The 18,363-nt window shown below is 42.2% G+C and overlaps 2 protein-coding genes across 3 annotated transcripts; both read left to right on the forward strand.

Moving 5' to 3' along the window:
• Positions 1-6,007: 6,007 nt before the first annotated feature.
• LOC139389673 (enkurin domain containing 1) lies at positions 6,008-9,778 on the forward strand. 2 transcript variants are annotated; one of them, XM_071136552.1, is made up of 8 exons: positions 6,008-6,286; positions 6,610-6,710; positions 6,801-7,025; positions 7,259-7,431; positions 7,650-7,835; positions 8,083-8,222; positions 8,415-8,551; positions 8,750-9,778. In XM_071136552.1, the coding sequence occupies exons 2-8, from the start codon at positions 6,626-6,628 to the stop codon at positions 8,908-8,910; spliced, it is 1,107 nt and encodes a 368-aa protein (XP_070992653.1). In that variant the 5' UTR covers positions 6,008-6,286; positions 6,610-6,625; the 3' UTR covers positions 8,911-9,778. The 2 variants fall into 2 exon arrangements, with proteins under 2 accessions (XP_070992653.1, XP_070992654.1); XM_071136553.1 differs by having other exon boundaries at positions 6,018-6,152.
• LOC139389513 (polymerase (DNA directed), beta) lies at positions 9,395-16,731 on the forward strand. The gene is given in 10 exon segments (XM_071136334.1): positions 9,395-9,422; positions 11,648-11,705; positions 11,855-11,921; positions 12,758-12,832; positions 12,987-13,065; positions 13,151-13,221; positions 13,495-13,581; positions 13,866-13,927; positions 16,452-16,591; positions 16,718-16,731. Coding segments are annotated over 10 exon segments (681 nt in total).
• Positions 16,732-18,363: the final 1,632 nt, after the last annotated feature.

Genomic DNA, 18,363 nt, shown 5'->3' on the forward strand with positions numbered 1-18,363 from the left:
GAAGTACATGCAGTGGCTGATAGGGAAAACATATCTGGCAATAAGAATAGGCTATAGATAGTCTTGACCATTTGGGATCCCTTGGCTATTTCGCTCAGGGCAGGTTATAGGCAAGACAATCAATATTTTGTTTTGTCTCATTTACTGATAAGGATATAGCCTCTGTGTGATGAGGTTGTGCAACGCAAATGGCTATAACAAGCTTAACTACAGAGGGGAATTCATTAATACTACAGTCAAAATGCCTAATATATAGGCCTACAGTCTGTGCTCCCAAATACTAGAAAAAATGTGTTTCATTAGGTTACATGATCACCACAATAGCACCACGTGGCTATAAAAATGAATTTGTCCCATTCAGGACAAATGCTCTCATGGGATAACTGACACATCCTACCTTTATCTGGTAAAGACTCTGCATCAAAAGTCAGTGGTACAGACAGTTTCACCCACGCTCTCCACCGGGTCTGCGTCGCACCAAACGGCGGGCGTCACAGACACCTGGAATCTTCAACTTTCAATGACACCCAGCTCCAGAGCTGAAAGCAAGTCACAGTTCCTGTTGTCATTTGCATGGTGTGGAGCCAACGCTCATCTCTGGACGGCAGAAACTTTTAAAAAATCAGGCGGGTGGGCGGGTATGAAGTCTGGGGAGCAGGAGGGAGACAGGAGGAGCGGGTAGCTGCAAAGTTGCTATTCAGCCTCCTGATGATCTGGGGGTATAAACTATTGGCCAGTCTGACAGTTTTTGCCATGATACTTCTATCCTGCACATGTCTGAGTGATTAAAGAGGTCCATGAGGATCTTCTTGGCCTTCCTGCGACACCGCGTGCTGTAGTTGTCCTGAAGGGCAGGCAGTGCGCACCCAATGGTGCGTTCGTCTGAGCGTACCACCCTCTGTAGAGCCTTGCAGTCAATGGCGGTGGAGTTGCTGTTCCAGGCCGCGATGCAGCCCAACAGTATGCTCTCGGTGGTGCGCCTGTAGAACAGGGATTCCCAAACTCGGTCCTGGGGCCCCCCGGGTGCACATTTTGGGTTTTGCCCTAGCACTAATCAAAGCTTGATGATGATTTGGTTACTGCTGTAGAACACTGTAAGGGCCCTCGGGGACAGGGCACATTTTTTTGGCCTCCTTGGGTTGAAGTTGCTGCCTTGCCTTCTTCACCACGGTGTCCAGGTGGTTTGACCTTTTCAGCGGCGGCCCCATTGATGAGCATAGGAATGTGTCCAATCTGGTTCCTCCTGAATTCCACATTCAGCTCCTTTGTTTTGTTGATGTTAAGGGAGAGGACCTGGCACCGCACCGTCAGAGTGCCTACCTCCTCTGTAGGCCCTTTTGTCGTTGTTTGTAATCAGGCCTACTACTGTTGTGACGTCACCGAACTTGATGATGGAGTTGGAACTGTGTGAGGCATGCTGTCATGGGTATGCAGGGAGTACAAGAGGGGACTGAGGACACACCCTTGTGGGGCCCCCATGTTGAGGATCAGTGTAGAGGAGGTAATGTTGTCTACCTTCATCACCTGAGGGCCGCCCGCCCGTCAGGAAGTCTACGACCCAGTTACATAGGAGTTCAGTCCCAGGGTTGTAATCTTTGTGATTAGCTTAGAGGGCACTATGGTATTGAAGGCCAAGCTATAGCGGATGAACAGCATCCTCACATATGTATTCCTTTTGTCCAGGTGCGTGAGGTTCGTCTGTGGATCTGTCATGGCGATCGGCGAATTGGAGATGGTTGAGTATGTCAGGGAGGGAGGAGGTGATGTGGTCTTTGACTAGCCTCTTGAAGCACTTCATGATGATGGAAGTGAGTGCTTCGGGTCGGTATTCATTCAGTTCAGTTACTTTCCCTTTCTTGGGCACCAGGATGATAGTGGACATCTTGAAGCAGGTGGGGATAACAGCCTGAGCTAGAGAAGTCTGTAAACACAACAACTAGCTGGTCTACACATGCTGTGAGGGCGCGGCTTGGGATACCGTCAGGGCTGGCAGCCTTGCGAGAGTTAACACGCTTGAATGACTTGCATAGTCCTCCATGGAGACAATAAACACATAGCCCTTGTTTTCTTCAGGGGCTATCCTCAGCAGCTCAGAGTCATTATGCTCAAGTCGGGAGATTTTTTTCCCCCGCTCGTCCGGCAGGGCGGCGTTGGTGTCCGCGACATGACTAGCTTTCTTTTTGTAATACGTGATCGTTAGAAGCCCCTGCCACATATACCTTGCCTCCGACACGCTGAATTGCTCCTCCCATTTGATCCTATACTTGTGTCTCGCCGTCTTGATTGATCTGCATATATCGTATTTGTACTTTTTAACCATTCAATTGTCCTCGGTCACCTTGACATGTTAACCTTTCTGGCGCAGGCGTTCCGCTAGCGACCCACCTCGACAACATCCAGGGAAATTGCAGAGCGCCAAATTCAAAATACAGAAATAGTCATAATAAACATTCCTAAAAAATACAAGTGTTATACATCGGCTTAAAGATGAACTTCTTGTTAATCCAGCCGCCCTGTCAGATTTCAAAAAGGCTTTACGGCGAAAGCATACCATGTGATTATCTGAGGACAGCGCCCCGCTTACAAAAGCATACAAACATTTTACAACCAAGTAAAGGAATTACAAAGGTCAGAAATAGTGATAAAATTAATCACTTACCTTTGAAGATCTTCATATGGTTGCAGTCACAAGAGTCCCAGCTACACAATAAATGTTTGTTTTGTTCAATAAAGTCCCTATTTATATCCCAAAAACTGTTTTGTTGGAGCGTTTTGTTCAGTAATCCACTGGCTCCAAGGTGGTCAAAACATGCAGACGAATACATCCTAATAGTACCGATAAAGATCGTCAAAACATGTCAAACGATGTTTAGAATTAATCCTCAAGTTGTCAATTGTCTAAATAATCGATAATATTTCAACCGGACAATAGCGCATTCAATAGAAAGGAAAAACAACGAAGGGCGCGCAATCGGTTACGCGCGCAGACCAGCTCTGCATTCTTCCTCAGTCCTCAGTAGGACATCCCTACCGACCAAGCCCTCCCTAACCCGGACGACGCTAGGCCAGCTACACCTCTACATAACATAAGAGTTCCAGATGGAATAGCATCAAAGACTATGGCGAACTCTCTAGGTGTTACAGGAATATTGTAACGAGATAAAAATGTCTCATAATTGAGTAACAATCCTTCTCCATTAAAAAGTTGACTCACCAGCAGGATATGATTATGATTATTTAAAAAATACTTGTTTCTATACAATATGTCCTTATTGTTCCAAATGAAATACCTATGCGGGGAAAAATTATGTTTATATATTAATGACCACGCTATGAGTCTATGAAAAGCAGATCATTTTGCAGGAATCGTATCAATGTTATAGTTACAAAGTAACATAAACTTGATGCCACCAAAACGGGAGAAGACATAATGAGGAATGAAATTCCAAATTGAAGTTGGATTCTTTAAAATAATTTAGCCCAATTTCTCTTAAAAGTATCATTCAAAGTAGGAAAATCTAAAAAATTTAGACCACCATATTCATGTGTTCATAATGACAGATTTCCTAATATAATGTGTGTGATTTTTCCAGATGAAGTTGAAAAGCACCTGGTCAACAGCTTTACCTATTTTGTTGTCAAGATATAGGGACTGGGCTGCATAAGTAAATCTGGAGATACCTTCAGCTTTAGAAAGCCATTCTCGACCTTTCAAGGATAAATCCCTCCGCAACCAAGGTTCAACTTCTTTTTATTTTTTTCAATAATAGGTATAAAATTTAATGAGCATCTTTCCTGTTGATCCTTAGATATGGTAATCCCAAGGTATGTTACTTTTTCATATAGAGGGTATCACACAGTCTTTAACAGCAAACAATTCACACTTATTAAGGTTTAGGCAAAGACCAGATGCTTTGGAAAATATATTTATCACATCGACTGCTCTAGGAATCTGGTCAGCATCTTTCAAAAAGAGGGTTGTGTGATCTGCAAGTTGACTTATGATAATATCTCTGTCAGCAATAGAGATCCCTTTTATATTGTTGGATTTAACAGAACTTGTAAGAAGTTGGGTTGCAAGCAGGAAGAGGTAAGGTGAAATTTGGCAACCTTGCCTAATTCCTCTTTTCAAATCAAATCTACGAGAGGTGCCATGCTTTAATTTAGTTGAACTGTTCCCGTTCATATAAAGAGTTTTAATAGTGCTACAAAATAATTCCCAAAAAAACAAATTTCTCAAGGGAGAGAAATAGAAACTCATGTTCCACTGTATCGAAGGCTTTATAAAAGTCTAAGAAGACAAAACTATCTTTGAGGATTAGATCAGAATAGTCAATAAGGTCTAACACCAGTCGGATGTTATTAGAGATATGTCTATTTCACATCCCCCAGAGAGCCAAAGAAAAGAGTTGAGGAAACCTCACAATAATTAGAACTATATCAATTCCTGTAGAAGTTGCAACTAAAGTTAGAGATTCATTTGGGATCATCTGTGATGAGACCATTAATATTTAATTGTTGAATCATATTATTTTTATAGTGGTATTTTTCTAACCTAAAAAAATAAGATGAATTTGTTCACCCAGAACAGACGTGTCCTCCTCTGACACACTTTCAACAGGCTTTTGAACAAGAGAGGTGATGTTTGTAATTAACACTTTCTTCTTCAGCTCTCCTTGTCTTGGCAAGAAAACTCCCATATTTTCTTAAATATTTTCCAACCTCATATTATTACTGTGTGAATTGTCAGTTATAGCTTTGTTCCAAAAGTGTGTAATTAAATTGCTTATCTCCATCTTGACCAACTCATGTTTTAATATAGAGCTATTAAGATTCCAGTAGGATGCTCTGCCAAGGCCATTATCAGAGAAAAAGTTTAATGTCAATATAAATAGCTCTATGATCAGTAAGGCAAGGATGTTAACAGAAATACCCTGTTTATCCAAACATTTAGACACCAGCCAAAAATCTGTGTGTGATTGTCTGGAGCGTGCCTTATTACTCCAAGTGAAAGACTTGTCATTAGGAAACGTTACTCTCCAAATATCTATAATATCAAACCTTTCCATAAACTGCCCCAAACTTGTATTCATAGAAGTGGACTGTCCTGGAGGCCATCTATCAATTCAATTATTCTGAGAAATATTAAAATCTCCACCTACTATAAGTAAAGCATTCGGGAACTTGGTTATATATACATATATATATATTTTTTTCACCTTCTCCAAAAAATATTGGGAACTTGGTTTTTGTGCTGGTGCTAGCTGCTGCTGCTGACGATATTGTATCATAATATTACTCACAGCGTTCCAAGAAAACATCTGAGACATTTATGGTCTGTTTACAAATATTTTAGAGGCTATTTATACATAATTGTTTTATAAAACCCGTATAAACTGTATTTATGATTAATTATATAGCAATATTTTATGTTTAATATTATTCAATTACACCATTTCTTATATATCACGTCTTACTTTTATTTTCCTGCACAAGTGAACGCAGGAAATGCATCACCTTTGCCTCTACTGCCATTCATTCCAATTAGACTGGTTTTGGATTTCTCCTTGACCAAAATGTATCCATTATGGAACTTTTGGGGATTATGACATGACCTTTGTTAATTTAATAGCATCTCTATGTCGGGGACATCCAGGTGCTCTGTGGTAGATCGTCGTCGTCCTCAGTATTATCACAGAGGTTCTAAACTCAGAGGCGCAACATCGCAAGACTTCCGGGAAATGATTGCGAAAGAGACCGAACAGACCAGGCCGGGGTTTGGGAAATGAGAAGTCAATGAGACAAGTGAAAGACTCTTCCTTAGTTGTTAATTTTCTCGAAATCTAAAGGTACAACCTAGATTCAAGCCAATGTCTTAAGTATCTGAACATGTTATTACTCCAACTTTGTGAAAGTGACAAACTTAACCGTTTAAATTATTCCTCAAAAACAACTTTATATTGAAGGAGTGCCTTTGATTTCACGGCGTGCACACGCGCAGTTCGATGCAAGACGACAGTTAGAGCAGATTAAGTATTTGTGCGCATGAGTTTAGGTAGCCAACAAGTGTGATCGGGATTTATATTGGAGAAGCAGTTTTAGCCCATCTTTATATTGTACTGTATTTGATGTTAGCCTCTCGGGTATCTGCGGTAGGTTACATTGTTGCCATGGTGAGGGATTTGTCTTTAACACTGTTGTCTCTGCGTCATTACTGACTGCTGCGTGTTGACTGGGCTGCTAGTGCTAGCTACAGTTGGTTTGAAGTCTGGAGTATTTTATAAAGGTAATATTTGGCAGAACTGTAAAACATTGTGTTTATTTAGGCTAGCGAATGTTATCTGTAGTTACAGTAACGTCACCGTTAGTTATCATCAGTCGTCAATGAATGCATCGATATCTTTTGCTAGCTAGCTATCGTTCGCTAACTACGGCTTTTTCTCTAAACTTGCAACAGTAGGTCATGGTCAGCGTGTAACAGTATTTTCTAACTGGCATTACATTTGTTGCTTAAATGATCACGTTACTTTCTGAAATGTGAATTCAGTGAAAAACCTATTCGAGTAGCTAGCCCAATTGTGAATATCTTTGGTCTCTGTCTCGCAACAGCTACAGGTGTTCAGTGATGTGCGAGGGTCCCTCCATGATATCTGGGCCCATACCCCCAGATCCCTCCCTTTTCCCCGAATACTACAAACGTCCTGCCTCTGGTAATATAGCTAAAATGTACAGCATTTTAAAATCCCAATAATTGTTGAAACAGCATGTCACATGGTGTCTTCTGTACTTCCTTATCCCAGCCAGGGGTCGTCTGGAGGGGAACGCTCATGGGACCTCAGCCCTTCTCTCTGGTCCCCTGGCCCCGGACCCTGTGTTGTACCCAGGCTGCTACAGTGCCCGTGCCCCTCGGCACCCCCGCATCGGCCCTAACGCCACACACATTCTGGAGAGGGGCCAGAGAGGGGTGGTGGGGGCCCTGCTAAGACTAGAGGGGGTCTCCCTCAGTCCCAACCCCTCTAAGCACAGTAAGTCCAACGCCTACTGTTTCGTGGTAACCACAGGTCAACACCATCTTCCACTTTCCTTGCCAAACTCAAAGCCACATTTGTGGTTGTAGTGGATGGACTGTTTGTCATTGTAGTACATTGCATGCAATGTCATTTACTATACAGGAAAATACATTTAAAAGGTTCAACAGAAACAATATGGGACTGTGTTACCTTTCTCTCATTCCCTGTATTCTCTGTTTGTCCCACAGAGCAGCTGGTGCGTGACTACGGAAAGGAGAATGTGCGTCGGCTGAGGGAGATCCAGAGACGCTGCAAAGAGCAGGAGGCACAGAGGGAACACTCCCGTCCTGTCCCGGTCAAAGCCCTGTGGAGCTCCCCTAAATACCAGGACATCCCCTCCAGGGTCATGGCCCAGCTACAGGTGAGGGGGACTGGGAGATAGGCAGCCCTTTGTTTAGTGCACTGGTGGATTCCACACCAAGCATAGACCTGTGCCAGTTAGTTCAAATTATAAGGATGTCCAGGGATGCTGGGCCTTCTTCCTATAACGAACCAGGGCACCATCATTAGCGTGGTATTTTTATTTTTGTAATAATGTGGGATTGATTCTACATGGCTCCCTCTCTCTTCCTTCTGCAGGAGACCAGCCCTCCTATGAAGCCGGAGTGTCAGAACTTTTTAAAAGCACATTCTATCTGTGGCTCTGCTGGCCCCCCGAGACTAAAGCGTGCTCTCTCACCCTCCCCAAGACCAAGCTGTGCCCCATCGCCGTCCCCCTCACCTCGCTCAGCCTCCCAAAACCATACAGAGAAACCGAGTTTACAAGTGAGATAGGCACATTAAAATAGCCCAGACTGACTGAATTAATGGATTGACTCCAACTGAAATGTAAACATCCAAATCTTGCCCTCTATGTTTGGAAACTTCCATTTACCTCCAAATGTGGCTGAGCAGAATATCTCTTCTGCACTGTCTGTTTTCACCAATTACCAATATCAAAAATAAATGTGGTATGATGTGCTATGCTCTGAGCCCAAATGCAAACTTAATTAATTAGTATTTTCTGTTGCAGGTGCAGGGTAGGATGGTGGACTTTGTGAGCCACAATGCACACGCTGCAGGGAAGACAGTCCTCCGTCGCTCCCAGTCATTGACCAACCTGAGGAACAGTCAGCCCCTGCCCAGCGCCGTCAAGGGACAGGTGCCTCAGTAGTAAGTACACTGAACCAAAATACATTATCCTCCTCTGTAACTGCACTTAACAAAAAGTATATCTTGCATTCAAAAGTGGAAGTCACTGGAAGTAGCAAATCTTCACTCCAGATCCAATAATTCTGCTTTAGTTAACAAAGCATACTTTTTTCTGACACTATGAATCATTCTCTCTCTCCCTCTATCTATCAGCCTTGAGGAGCGGAAGGAACAGTGGCGACGGGAGGAGGAGGAAAAGAGGATGAGTATTCCTGATCCATCCATCCCAGCTGGTCACACCCTGATGCCAGAGAGGGAGAGACAGGAGACCCTGGAGTCACTCAAAGAGAGTAGGTCTTTTTACCACAAACACTTTTACATTATTTGTCTTATACCTATTATTTTTCAAGTTGCTTAGTATGTATACATCAGCTCTAATAGATGGTATTTACTATTGAAAAGACGCTGTGTATTTATATTGAACCTTCAGACCAAGATGGATACTCTTATTTATTCATTCTCTTTCGTCTCTGTCTCTATTCTTCCAGCCCATCGGTCTCTGGTGAGTGAGCTGCTGTCTCTTCCAGTCAGGGCCGACTCTCTGGGTGTCCGTTCCCGTCGTGCGCAGCTGGACCGCAGGCTCTCTGAGGTGGAGGAGGCCATCAAGATCTTCTCCAGGGACAAAGTCTACATCAAGACTGACTCTTAACACAAGATGAGGCCTTCCTGGATCTTATTCACTAGGCAAGATCATGGGAGAAAACATTCTGAAAGCCTGGGAGACACTATTGAACTTGTTCCATGAAGGCTCTTCTTATTTTTTGTTCTCTCCTTTATGTGCCTACTGAACGTGATCCTGCAGTCTGAGGCTGCTGGGAAATAGCCTAAACTCTAGAGCTATTATTTGCGTAATTTACAAAGAGGGGAATTTGTAAAATTAAGTGATTTATTTCTCATGTGACACTAAGCAGGTTGCATTTTTTAGTGCTTGACTACCAATGGCCTACTACTGAATGTATAATAATAATACATTTATTGTATCTAGCGCTTTACATTACAAACAAAAATCTTATTTGCTTTGAAAACAAATGTAGGGATCTGGCAGTTCATGGTTGATGGTCTTTCACAGCTTCAGATGTAGAGGCATTTGGGAAAGGCAGTCAGTAGCAGTAGCTTGAGCAGAAGGAGCATCGATGATACAGACCGGCAGGGAGAACGTCAGTCAGATACTTTTCTTAGGAGGGCAATTAGGCAGCCCTACTGTAAACCCAGCACTTCTGTTGGCATAGAATGTACATACCTTCACTGTAATTGGTGCGTGTAATGCCCATTTTAGTTGACTCAGAATCATATCAACTTGGAACTGGCATAAATGTGATGTTTCTCAGTTACATCCAAAGTGGGTTTATTGTCTGGCATTTGTCATAAACTACTATTTATTGACTGTGACTGTAATGAAGTAATTAGGTGTGTAGTACTTAAATTCTAGTTTTGCATTTCATTAAACTTTGAGGGTGTTTTATGGGTCCTCGTCATATGAATGTGAGGACCAGAGACTCCTCTATATAGCTCTCAAACAATTGTGTCCGACCTCTATTTTTCAGTCCTTTTTTTATTTGTGTACCATATTCGCATAATACTACCTGCTCACTGGTCTACTTTCAACCAAAAGTGGTTATTTATCTCTTGCTATTTCTGTGTTGTGTCACGCACGCCCTGCTCCCCCGTAGTGGAGTTGATTGTCCGTCTACTCTCCCCTGTTAATATTAAAAACTTCTCTAGGATAGGGGGCAGCATTCGGAATTTTGGATGAAAAGCGTGCCCAAATTAAACTGCCTGCTACTCATCCCCAGAAGATAAGATATGCATATAATTGGTAGATTTGGATAGAAAACACTCTGAAGTTTCTAAAACTGTTTGAATAATGTCTGAGTATAACAGAACTTATTTGGCAGGTGAAACCCAGAGGATAAACCATTCAGATGTTTTTTTTTTAGGTCTCTCTCTTTTCAATGGGATTTCATTGGGAATCCAGATTTCTAAGGGACCTTCTTGCAGTTCCTATCGCTTCCACTGGATATCAACAGTCTTTAGAAATTGGTTGAGGTTTTTCCTTTGCGTAATGAAGAAGTAACACAGTTCAGAACTAGGCTAGAGTGAAGAGGACTCTGTTAGAGGCACGTGACCTGAAAGCTAGCTACAGTTTGTTTTCCTCTTGTATTGGACATGGATCACCCCGTCTTCAATTTGATCGATTTATTTAAGTTAAAAAATTCCTAAAGTTGTAATACAAAAGTAGTTTGAAATGTTTTGGCAAAGTTTACAGGCGGAATTAATCGAACAAAAGGACCATTTGTGATGTTTATGGGACATATTGGAGTGCCAACAAAATAAGCTTGTCAAAGGTAAGGCATGAATTATATCTTTATTTCTGCGTTTTGTGTCGCGCCTGTAGGGTTGAAATATGCTTTTCTGTCTTTGTTTACTGGGGTGCTATCCTCAGATAAATAGCATCGTTTGCTTTCGCCAAAAAGCCTTTTTGAATTCTGACATGTTGGCTGGATTCACAACAAGTGTAGCTTTAATTTGGTATCTTGCATGTGTGATTTCATGAAAGTTTGATTTTTATAGTAATTTATTATAATTTGTCGCTCTGCATTTTCACTGGCTTTTGGCCAGGAGGGATGTCCCACATATCCCAGAGAGGTTCTAACTATGTTACATACACACAGCTATTAGCTAACTAAACGTTACGAGGACTACAACTAGTACTAGGGGTTAGCATTTTAAATAATGAAATACGTTTATATTCATGTTTTACATACTAGCTAGTAATATGTCTTATAAGTAGTATAAGGACCGCAAGAAGGTCAGCCTTTATCGAACCCTTATAAGTAGTATACGGTCATCATTGAAAATAAGAATTTGTTCTTAACTGACTTGCCTAGTTAAATAAAGGTAAAAAAAAAATAAAATCTGCTTTACCTATTGCTTGCAAATTAAGGTAGCTAGAAAAGAAGCTACTATAACTAGCTAACGTAAACCTATTCATATGTTCTAGCCAGGTGTCATTAGCTAGTAGCTAGCACGCCCCTTGACTTACCTGTAAGAAAGTCTGTTATTCCCTTGTTTGGGGATTCCTGTGGCGCTTTCCTTTTACTCATCTCTGTATTCCAGCTTTTTTCAAAAGTATGTTGTATTCTTATTTTACTTTCTTGCAAGTAATGTAGCTAGCTAACACAGCCTCTGCAGCCTGTTAGCTCTTAAGTGCTGTGCCAAACGTAATTGAAACCCCTTTTGCACAGCCTGTTAACGTGAGGTAAAACGTCAGCCTCTGTGGTGATCATGGCTATTAGCCTGTGGAACCAACCAATATTCTCTGTTAGTTTCTTCCATATGCGAAGTCTGAGTGAGTATGATTCTATATTTGTTTCTTACACTCCCAGAATTGGCCAACTATGAGAGGAATGTCAACAGAGCTATCCAAAAGTACAACGCCTACAGGCAAGACATGGTAGTAGTGTAGTGAAGGATGCAAGTGTCCCTTCACAACAGGCATCTGAATAAGTAATTTGTCTGGCTCCTTCAGCCCCATGTTTACTCCCTCAATTACAGTGAATAACTAACTATGTGTTGTGCACAATGTTTTTCAGGAAAGCAGCTTCAGTGATCTCCAAGTACCCCCAGAAGATCAAAATTGGAGAAGAGGCCAAGAAACTGGTGAGTGCATAGGTGTTGAGAAATAGGTGTCTCAGACACAGCAGTACAGTACAGCAGTACAGTGCTGTTTATAGCAGTGGTCGATTGTAGTTGATTGACTTGAAAGCTCATCTGATGCTAGCCCAAGATGTACTCTTAAGGAGCCCACCATTATTCCTTAAGGTCCAAGGACCTTCCTTGTATGTTATTTTCAGAGGTAGACTGGCACTGGCAGCCAAAACAGCCAAGTATTCCATCTAAACGTGAATAGATTTTCAAAACTGATATAGTTTTAGAAACATAAAGCCCTTTACATCACATAAAGATAATTTCACAAATGCAAAATATGTACTTACTGAAGATTGTTTTAACCAGCAGCCAAATGCATTTTTCAGTGACAACACGTTTCTGCAGGCTTTCTCCCGTTACACACAGGTGTTTGGTACATGCAAGATAGCAAATTAGCACAGGTGCTCGCTCTGTCTTCCGTAAACATGCACTGTAACATGGAGATATGGCGGTGTGGGAACACTAAACCTATAAAGGTGTGTATCAATTTAATGTTTTGGTTGAAAAAAATATATATCTTGCCTTCATGAAAGATAAGGTCCTTATGCTTCTAAGACTGTACTGCAAGCGATGCGTGTTAATGTTCAGACTGAGCGTTAGGGCTCTTAACAAAACTCCTCTGTACAGAAGACACCTTTGTCCAATGACTCTTAAAGGTAATGTAATGGAACTGAGAGTCATGATCAAGGGCTAATCTGATGCCAGCCAATGCTCACCAGTAAAGTAGTATAACAGTACACCATTATACTTCCGTTATACATTCTATTGTGTTCATCTATTTTAAATAGGAGAGAGTTGGAAAAGAGATCACTAAGAAGATAGATGAGTTTTTACAAACAGGAACACTCAAGAAGTTGGAAAAGGTGTTTGAGGAATTACATTATCCTTCAAGCAAGGAGCAGTCTGTTACTTCTTTGTCCAATGTGGCCAAAATGCAAAGTGCATAAACGAAAGAAGATAATTATATTGTTAATTCCACTCCGTTTGATGCACAATGGATTGTGTTTATCTTCCCAGATTCGTAATGATGACACCAGCTCATCCATCAACTTCCTTACCAGAGTTACTGGTATTGGGTATGTCTTCTGCTTTGTTTGTTAAACTCAATCACTGACCCCTTTTTTTCTAGCCCTTCTTGCGGAAAACTAATTATTTATCTGTTCCTGCATTCTTTTCTGCAGGTGTTGAATCCAGTGGGGATATTGAGATCTTGCTGACGCACCCAAACTACACCTCTATGGATGAGAAACAGGTGACCACCAAACTCCACAATGCCTACTGCTGCTTTGGTACTGTAATGATTAATATACACTAAGGTAAGTGGACATTGGGTAAGTGCAATCTCCATTTAAGTGCTTTACAGTTCACCAGTCCAAATATATTATTCTTATTTGCCATGTATGTCTTCATGCTTTGGTTTACTGCATGCATTCATGACAGCCCAAGGGCATTGCATTCAACAGAAGATGATCTCTTATGACTTTCATATGCTCATCCCATCCTTTCTTTGTTCTTCCTCTTCAAGCCCAAACTTCTCCATGCCGTGGTTGAACATTTTGAGTCCATTGTGTTCATTACAGACACACTGTCCAAAAAAGACACCAAATTCATGGTGAGGGCTGCGTGTGGCTAGCTAGCTGCAGGGAATATTGCGTTATATGTTTCTTTAACAGTGAAATTAACTAAGATGTTTTGATCTGTAATGTAGTTTGTGCAGCAAGGGTCTGTACTGCATTCACTTAACTAAATTGGAAGCAACTGTTCAAGTACATGGCTCACTGCTTATGTATGTGATAGTTACTCTCTCTAGTCACATTAGTCAGAATGTTTATCTATTCAACCTTTATTTTACCTGGTCGACGACCTGGTCGTTGATTTGATGGTTGCTGTCTCTAGGGAGTCTGCCAGATGCAGCAAAATGATGAAGAGGAATATCTTCACAGGCACATTGATATCAGGTGGGTATCAAGTTAGCTAGTTAAACGCATCTCATCACATGTTGTTCTGATGACTCCGTTACCTGAGGAAGGTCAGACAGAATGACATGTTTTTGAAAGTGCTCTATCTCCCATTATATCTATGCCACATGCTTCGTAAACAACAGGTGTAGACTAACAGTGAAATGCTTACTTACAGGCCCTCCCAACAATGCAAATCGAATGAAAATAGAGAAATAATAGAAAAGTAAAAGCTGTAGTAATAAAGACAAAATTAGTAATGATAACTTGTCTACATACACTAGGGTACCAGTACTAAGTCGATGTGGAGGAGTACGAGGTAATTGAGGTAGATACAGTACCAGTCAAAAGTTTGGACAGATGTACTCATTCAAGAGTTTCTTTATTTTTAGTGTTTTCTACATTGTAGAATAATAGTGAAGACATAAACTATGAAATAACACATATGGAATCATGTAGCAACCAAAAAAGTGCTAAACAAATCTAGGGGTGGTATACAGAAGATAGTCCATATTATGGGAAGAACAGCTCAAATAACCAAAGAGAAACGGCTGTCCATCATTACTTTTTAAGACATGATGGACAGTCAATCTGGAAAATTCAAGTGCAGTCTCAAACCATCAAGCGCTATAATGAAACTGACTGTCATGAGGACCGCCACAGGAAAGGAAGATCCAGAGTTATCTCTGCTGCAGAGGACAAGTTCATTAGAGTTAACTGCACCTCAGATTGCAGCCCAAATAAATGCTTCACAGAGTTCAAGTAACAGACACATCTCAACATCAACTGTTCAGAGGAGACTGTGTGAATCAGGCCTTCATTCTTGAGATGCTGCATAGAAACCACTACTAAAGGACACCAATAAGAAGAGACTTGCTTGGGCCAAGAAACACGTGCAGTGGACATTAGACTGGTGGAAATCTGTCCTTTGTTCTGATGAGTCCAAATGTGAGATTTTTGGTTCCAACTGCTGTGTCTTTGTGAGACACAGAGTAGGTGAACAGATGATCTCTGCATGTGTGGTTCCCACCGTGAAGCATGTAGGAGGTGTGTTGGTGCTTTGCTGGTGACATTGTCAGTGATTTATTTAGAATTTAAGGCACACTTAACCAGAATGGCTACCACAGCATTCTGCAACAATACGCCATCCCATCTGGTTTGGGCTTAGTGGGACTATCATTTGTTTTTCAACAGGACAATGACCCAACACACCTCCAGGCTGTGTAAGGGCTGTTTGACCAAGAAGGAGAGTGATGGAGTGCTGCATCAGATGACCTGGCCTCCACAATCACCCGACCTCACCCCAATTGAGATGTTTTAGGATGAGTTGGAAAGCAGAGTGAAGGAAAAGCAGCCAACGAGGGCTCAGCATATGTGGGAACTCCTTCAAGACTGTTGGAAAAGCATTCCAGGTGAAGCTGGTTGAGAGAATGCCAAGAGTGTGCAAAGCTGTCATCAAGGCAAAGAGTGGCTACTTTGAATAATCTCTAATATAAAATATATTTTGATTTGTTTCACAGTTGTTGGGTTACTACATGATTCCATATGTGTTATTTCATAGTTTTGATGTCTTCACTACTATTATACAATGTAGAAAATTGTAAAAATAAAGAAAAACCCTTGAATGAGTAGGTGTGTCCAAACTCTTGACTGGTACTGTCTGTACATAGAACTAGGAATAAAGTGACCGATACTAAACAGCAGCAGCGTATGTGATGAGACAAAAAAATGGTGTAAAAAAGGGTCAATGCAGATAGTTAAATAGTTTGAGTTAACCAAATAGCTACCAACTATTTAGCAGGCTTAGGGGTAGAAGCTGTTCAGTGTCCTGTTGGTTCCAGACTAAGAACTCGTTCCAGACTTGCATCGGTTCCACTATGAGGTAGCAGAGAGAACAGTTTATGACTTGGGTGGCCGGAGGCAATTTTTTTTTTTTTAGGGCTGTCCTCTTGACACCGCCTGATAAAGAGGTCCTAGATGGCAGGGAGTTCGTCCCCAGTGATGTAGTGGGGTGGACGCACTACACCCTGTATCGCCTTGCAGTCGGATGTCAAGCAGTACCAAGCGATGATGCAACCAGTCCAAATGCTCTCAATGGTGCAGCTGTAGAACGTTTTGAGGATCTGTAGGCCCATGCCACATCTTTTTAGCCTCCTGAGGGGGAAGAGGCGCTGTCGTGCCCTCTTCACAACTGTGTTGGTGTGTGTGGACCATGATAGATCCTTAGTGATCTAGACAGGAAGGAACTTGAAGCTCTCGGCCCTCAACTACAGCCCTGTCGATGTGAATGGGGGTATGCTCGGGCTGCCTTTTCCTGTTGTCCATGATCAGCTCCATTGTCTTGCTGACGTTGAGGGAGGGATTGTTGTTCTGGCACCATAGTGCCAGGTCTCTGACATCCTCCCTATAGGCTGTCTCATCGTCGTCGGTGGTCAGGCCTACCAACATTGTGTCATCAAACTTAATGATGGTGTCGCTATAACCTTGTTCTAACAGAAACATAATTTCCCTTATCTTACTGCAGGTTAATTCCTAAGGGCCTGTATTACTGTGGTGTGCTGTATTTCACTGTCAGTGACATCTTCAATAAGAACATGAGAACTCCCGCTCTGGAGAAAGGCTTCACCCTCAATGAGTACACCATCTAGCCAGTGGAGGTCACTGGTAAGTCACATATCAGCAGTCCAAAATCAACAGCCTCTGCTGTTAGACATTATGTTTGGTTCTGAAAGGTCCGGATGGGTGTAAGCTGAGGAAACTCATATTGCTTACATGCAACGAATCCTTCAGATCCAAGTGTCTAGAGGTGGATTTTGGATTAGACACCTGTATCTTAGATACATTTATGAATTTCAGTAAAGAGGCAGTTAGGAAAGCAAAGGCTAGCTTTTTCAAACAGAAATTTGCATCCTGTAGCACAAACTCCAATAAGTTTTGGGACACTGTAAAGTCCATGGAGAATAAGAACACCCCCTCCCAGCTGCCCACTGCACTGAGGCTAGGAAACACTGTCACCACCGATAAATCCACAATAATTGAGAATTTCAATAAGCATTTTTCTACGGCTGGCCATGCTTTCCACCTGGCTACCCCTACACCGTTCAACAGCTCTGCAATTTGCCCAAGCCTCCCCCATTTCTCCTTCACCCAAATCCAGATAGCTGATGTTCTGAAAGAGTTTCAAAATCTGGACCCCTACAAATCAGCTGGGCTAGACAATCTAGACCCTCGCTAAAATTATCCGCTGCAATTGTTGCAACCCTTATTACTAGCCTTTTCAACCTCTCTTTTGTATCTTCTGAGATCCCCAAAGATTGGAAAGCTTCTGCGGTCATCCCCCTCTTCAAAGGGGGAGACACTCTAGACCCAAACTGCTACAGATCTATATCTATCCTACCCTGTCTTTCTAAAGTCTTCGAAATCCAAGTTAACATGCAGATCATCGACCATTTCGAATCCCACCGTACCTTCTCCGCTATGCAATCTGGCTTCCGAGCTGGTCATGGGTGCACCTCAGCCACGCTCAAGGTCCTAAACGGTATCATAACCCCCATCAATAAAAGACAATACCCTGCAGCCATATTCATCGACCTGGCCAAGGCTTTCTACTCTGTCAATCACCACATTCTTATCGGCAGACTCAATAGCCTTGGTTTCTCAAATGACTGCCTTGCCTGGTTCACCAACTACTTCTCAGAGTTCAGTGTGTCAAATTGGATGGCCTGTTCTCTGGACGTCTTGCAGTCTCTAGGGATAGTGCCACAGGGTTCAATTCTCGTACCGAATCTTTTCTCTGTATATATCAATGATGTCGCTCTTGCTGCTGGTGATTCTTTGATCCACCTCTACACAGAAGACACCATTCTGTATACTTCTGGCCCTTCTTTGGACACTGTGTTAACTAACCTCCAGACGTGCTTCAATACCATACATCTCCTTCCGCGTGCGCTATCGTGCATAAATGTATTTTGTCCCCCTACACCACATATGTCAGAGTCAAGGCCCGCGGGCCACATCCGGCCCGCAAGAAGGTTTTTTACGGCCCCTGGGATGATCTTGATTTATTATTAGAACCGGCCCGCAGCAAGCCGGCAGCCCGCAGATCTTTTACACGCACCAATACTACATTTCCCACAATGCAAAGGTGACGCACCGAGCAGTAGGCTGCTTCATTTCAATATTTATTGGCACAGCAGTCGTCAGCATCACAGTAAAATTAACTTTCAGATACCCATCAAAAATGGCAAAACGGAAGGTGGATACTGAGAACCGGGGGTTTCAAACAAGGTGGGAGTCGGAGTATATGTTCACGAAGGTAGCTGGAAAACCTGTGTGTCTTCTGTGTGGAGAAAGTGTGGCGGTACTGAAAGAGTATAATCTGAGACGACATTATGAAACGAAACACGCGGACACACACGCGGACGCAACTGTCAAGG

The sequence above is a fragment of the Oncorhynchus clarkii genome, chromosome 30, assembly GCF_045791955.1.
Source record: "Oncorhynchus clarkii lewisi isolate Uvic-CL-2024 chromosome 30, UVic_Ocla_1.0, whole genome shotgun sequence".
In the NCBI taxonomy this organism is placed as follows: domain Eukaryota; kingdom Metazoa; phylum Chordata; class Actinopteri; order Salmoniformes; family Salmonidae; genus Oncorhynchus; species Oncorhynchus clarkii.

Excerpts from the sequence above, each read along its gene's own strand:
- LOC139389673 (XM_071136552.1), top strand. The coding sequence starts at position 6,626 with ATGTGCGAGGGTCCCTCCATGATATCTGGGCCCATACCCCCAGATCCC. Across the intron at positions 7,836-8,082 it reads CAGAGAAACCGAGTTTACAA|GTGCAGGGTAGGATGGTGGA; the intron begins GTGAGATAGGCA and ends TTTCTGTTGCAG. Across the intron at positions 8,552-8,749 it reads CCTGGAGTCACTCAAAGAGA|CCCATCGGTCTCTGGTGAGT; the intron begins GTAGGTCTTTTT and ends CTATTCTTCCAG.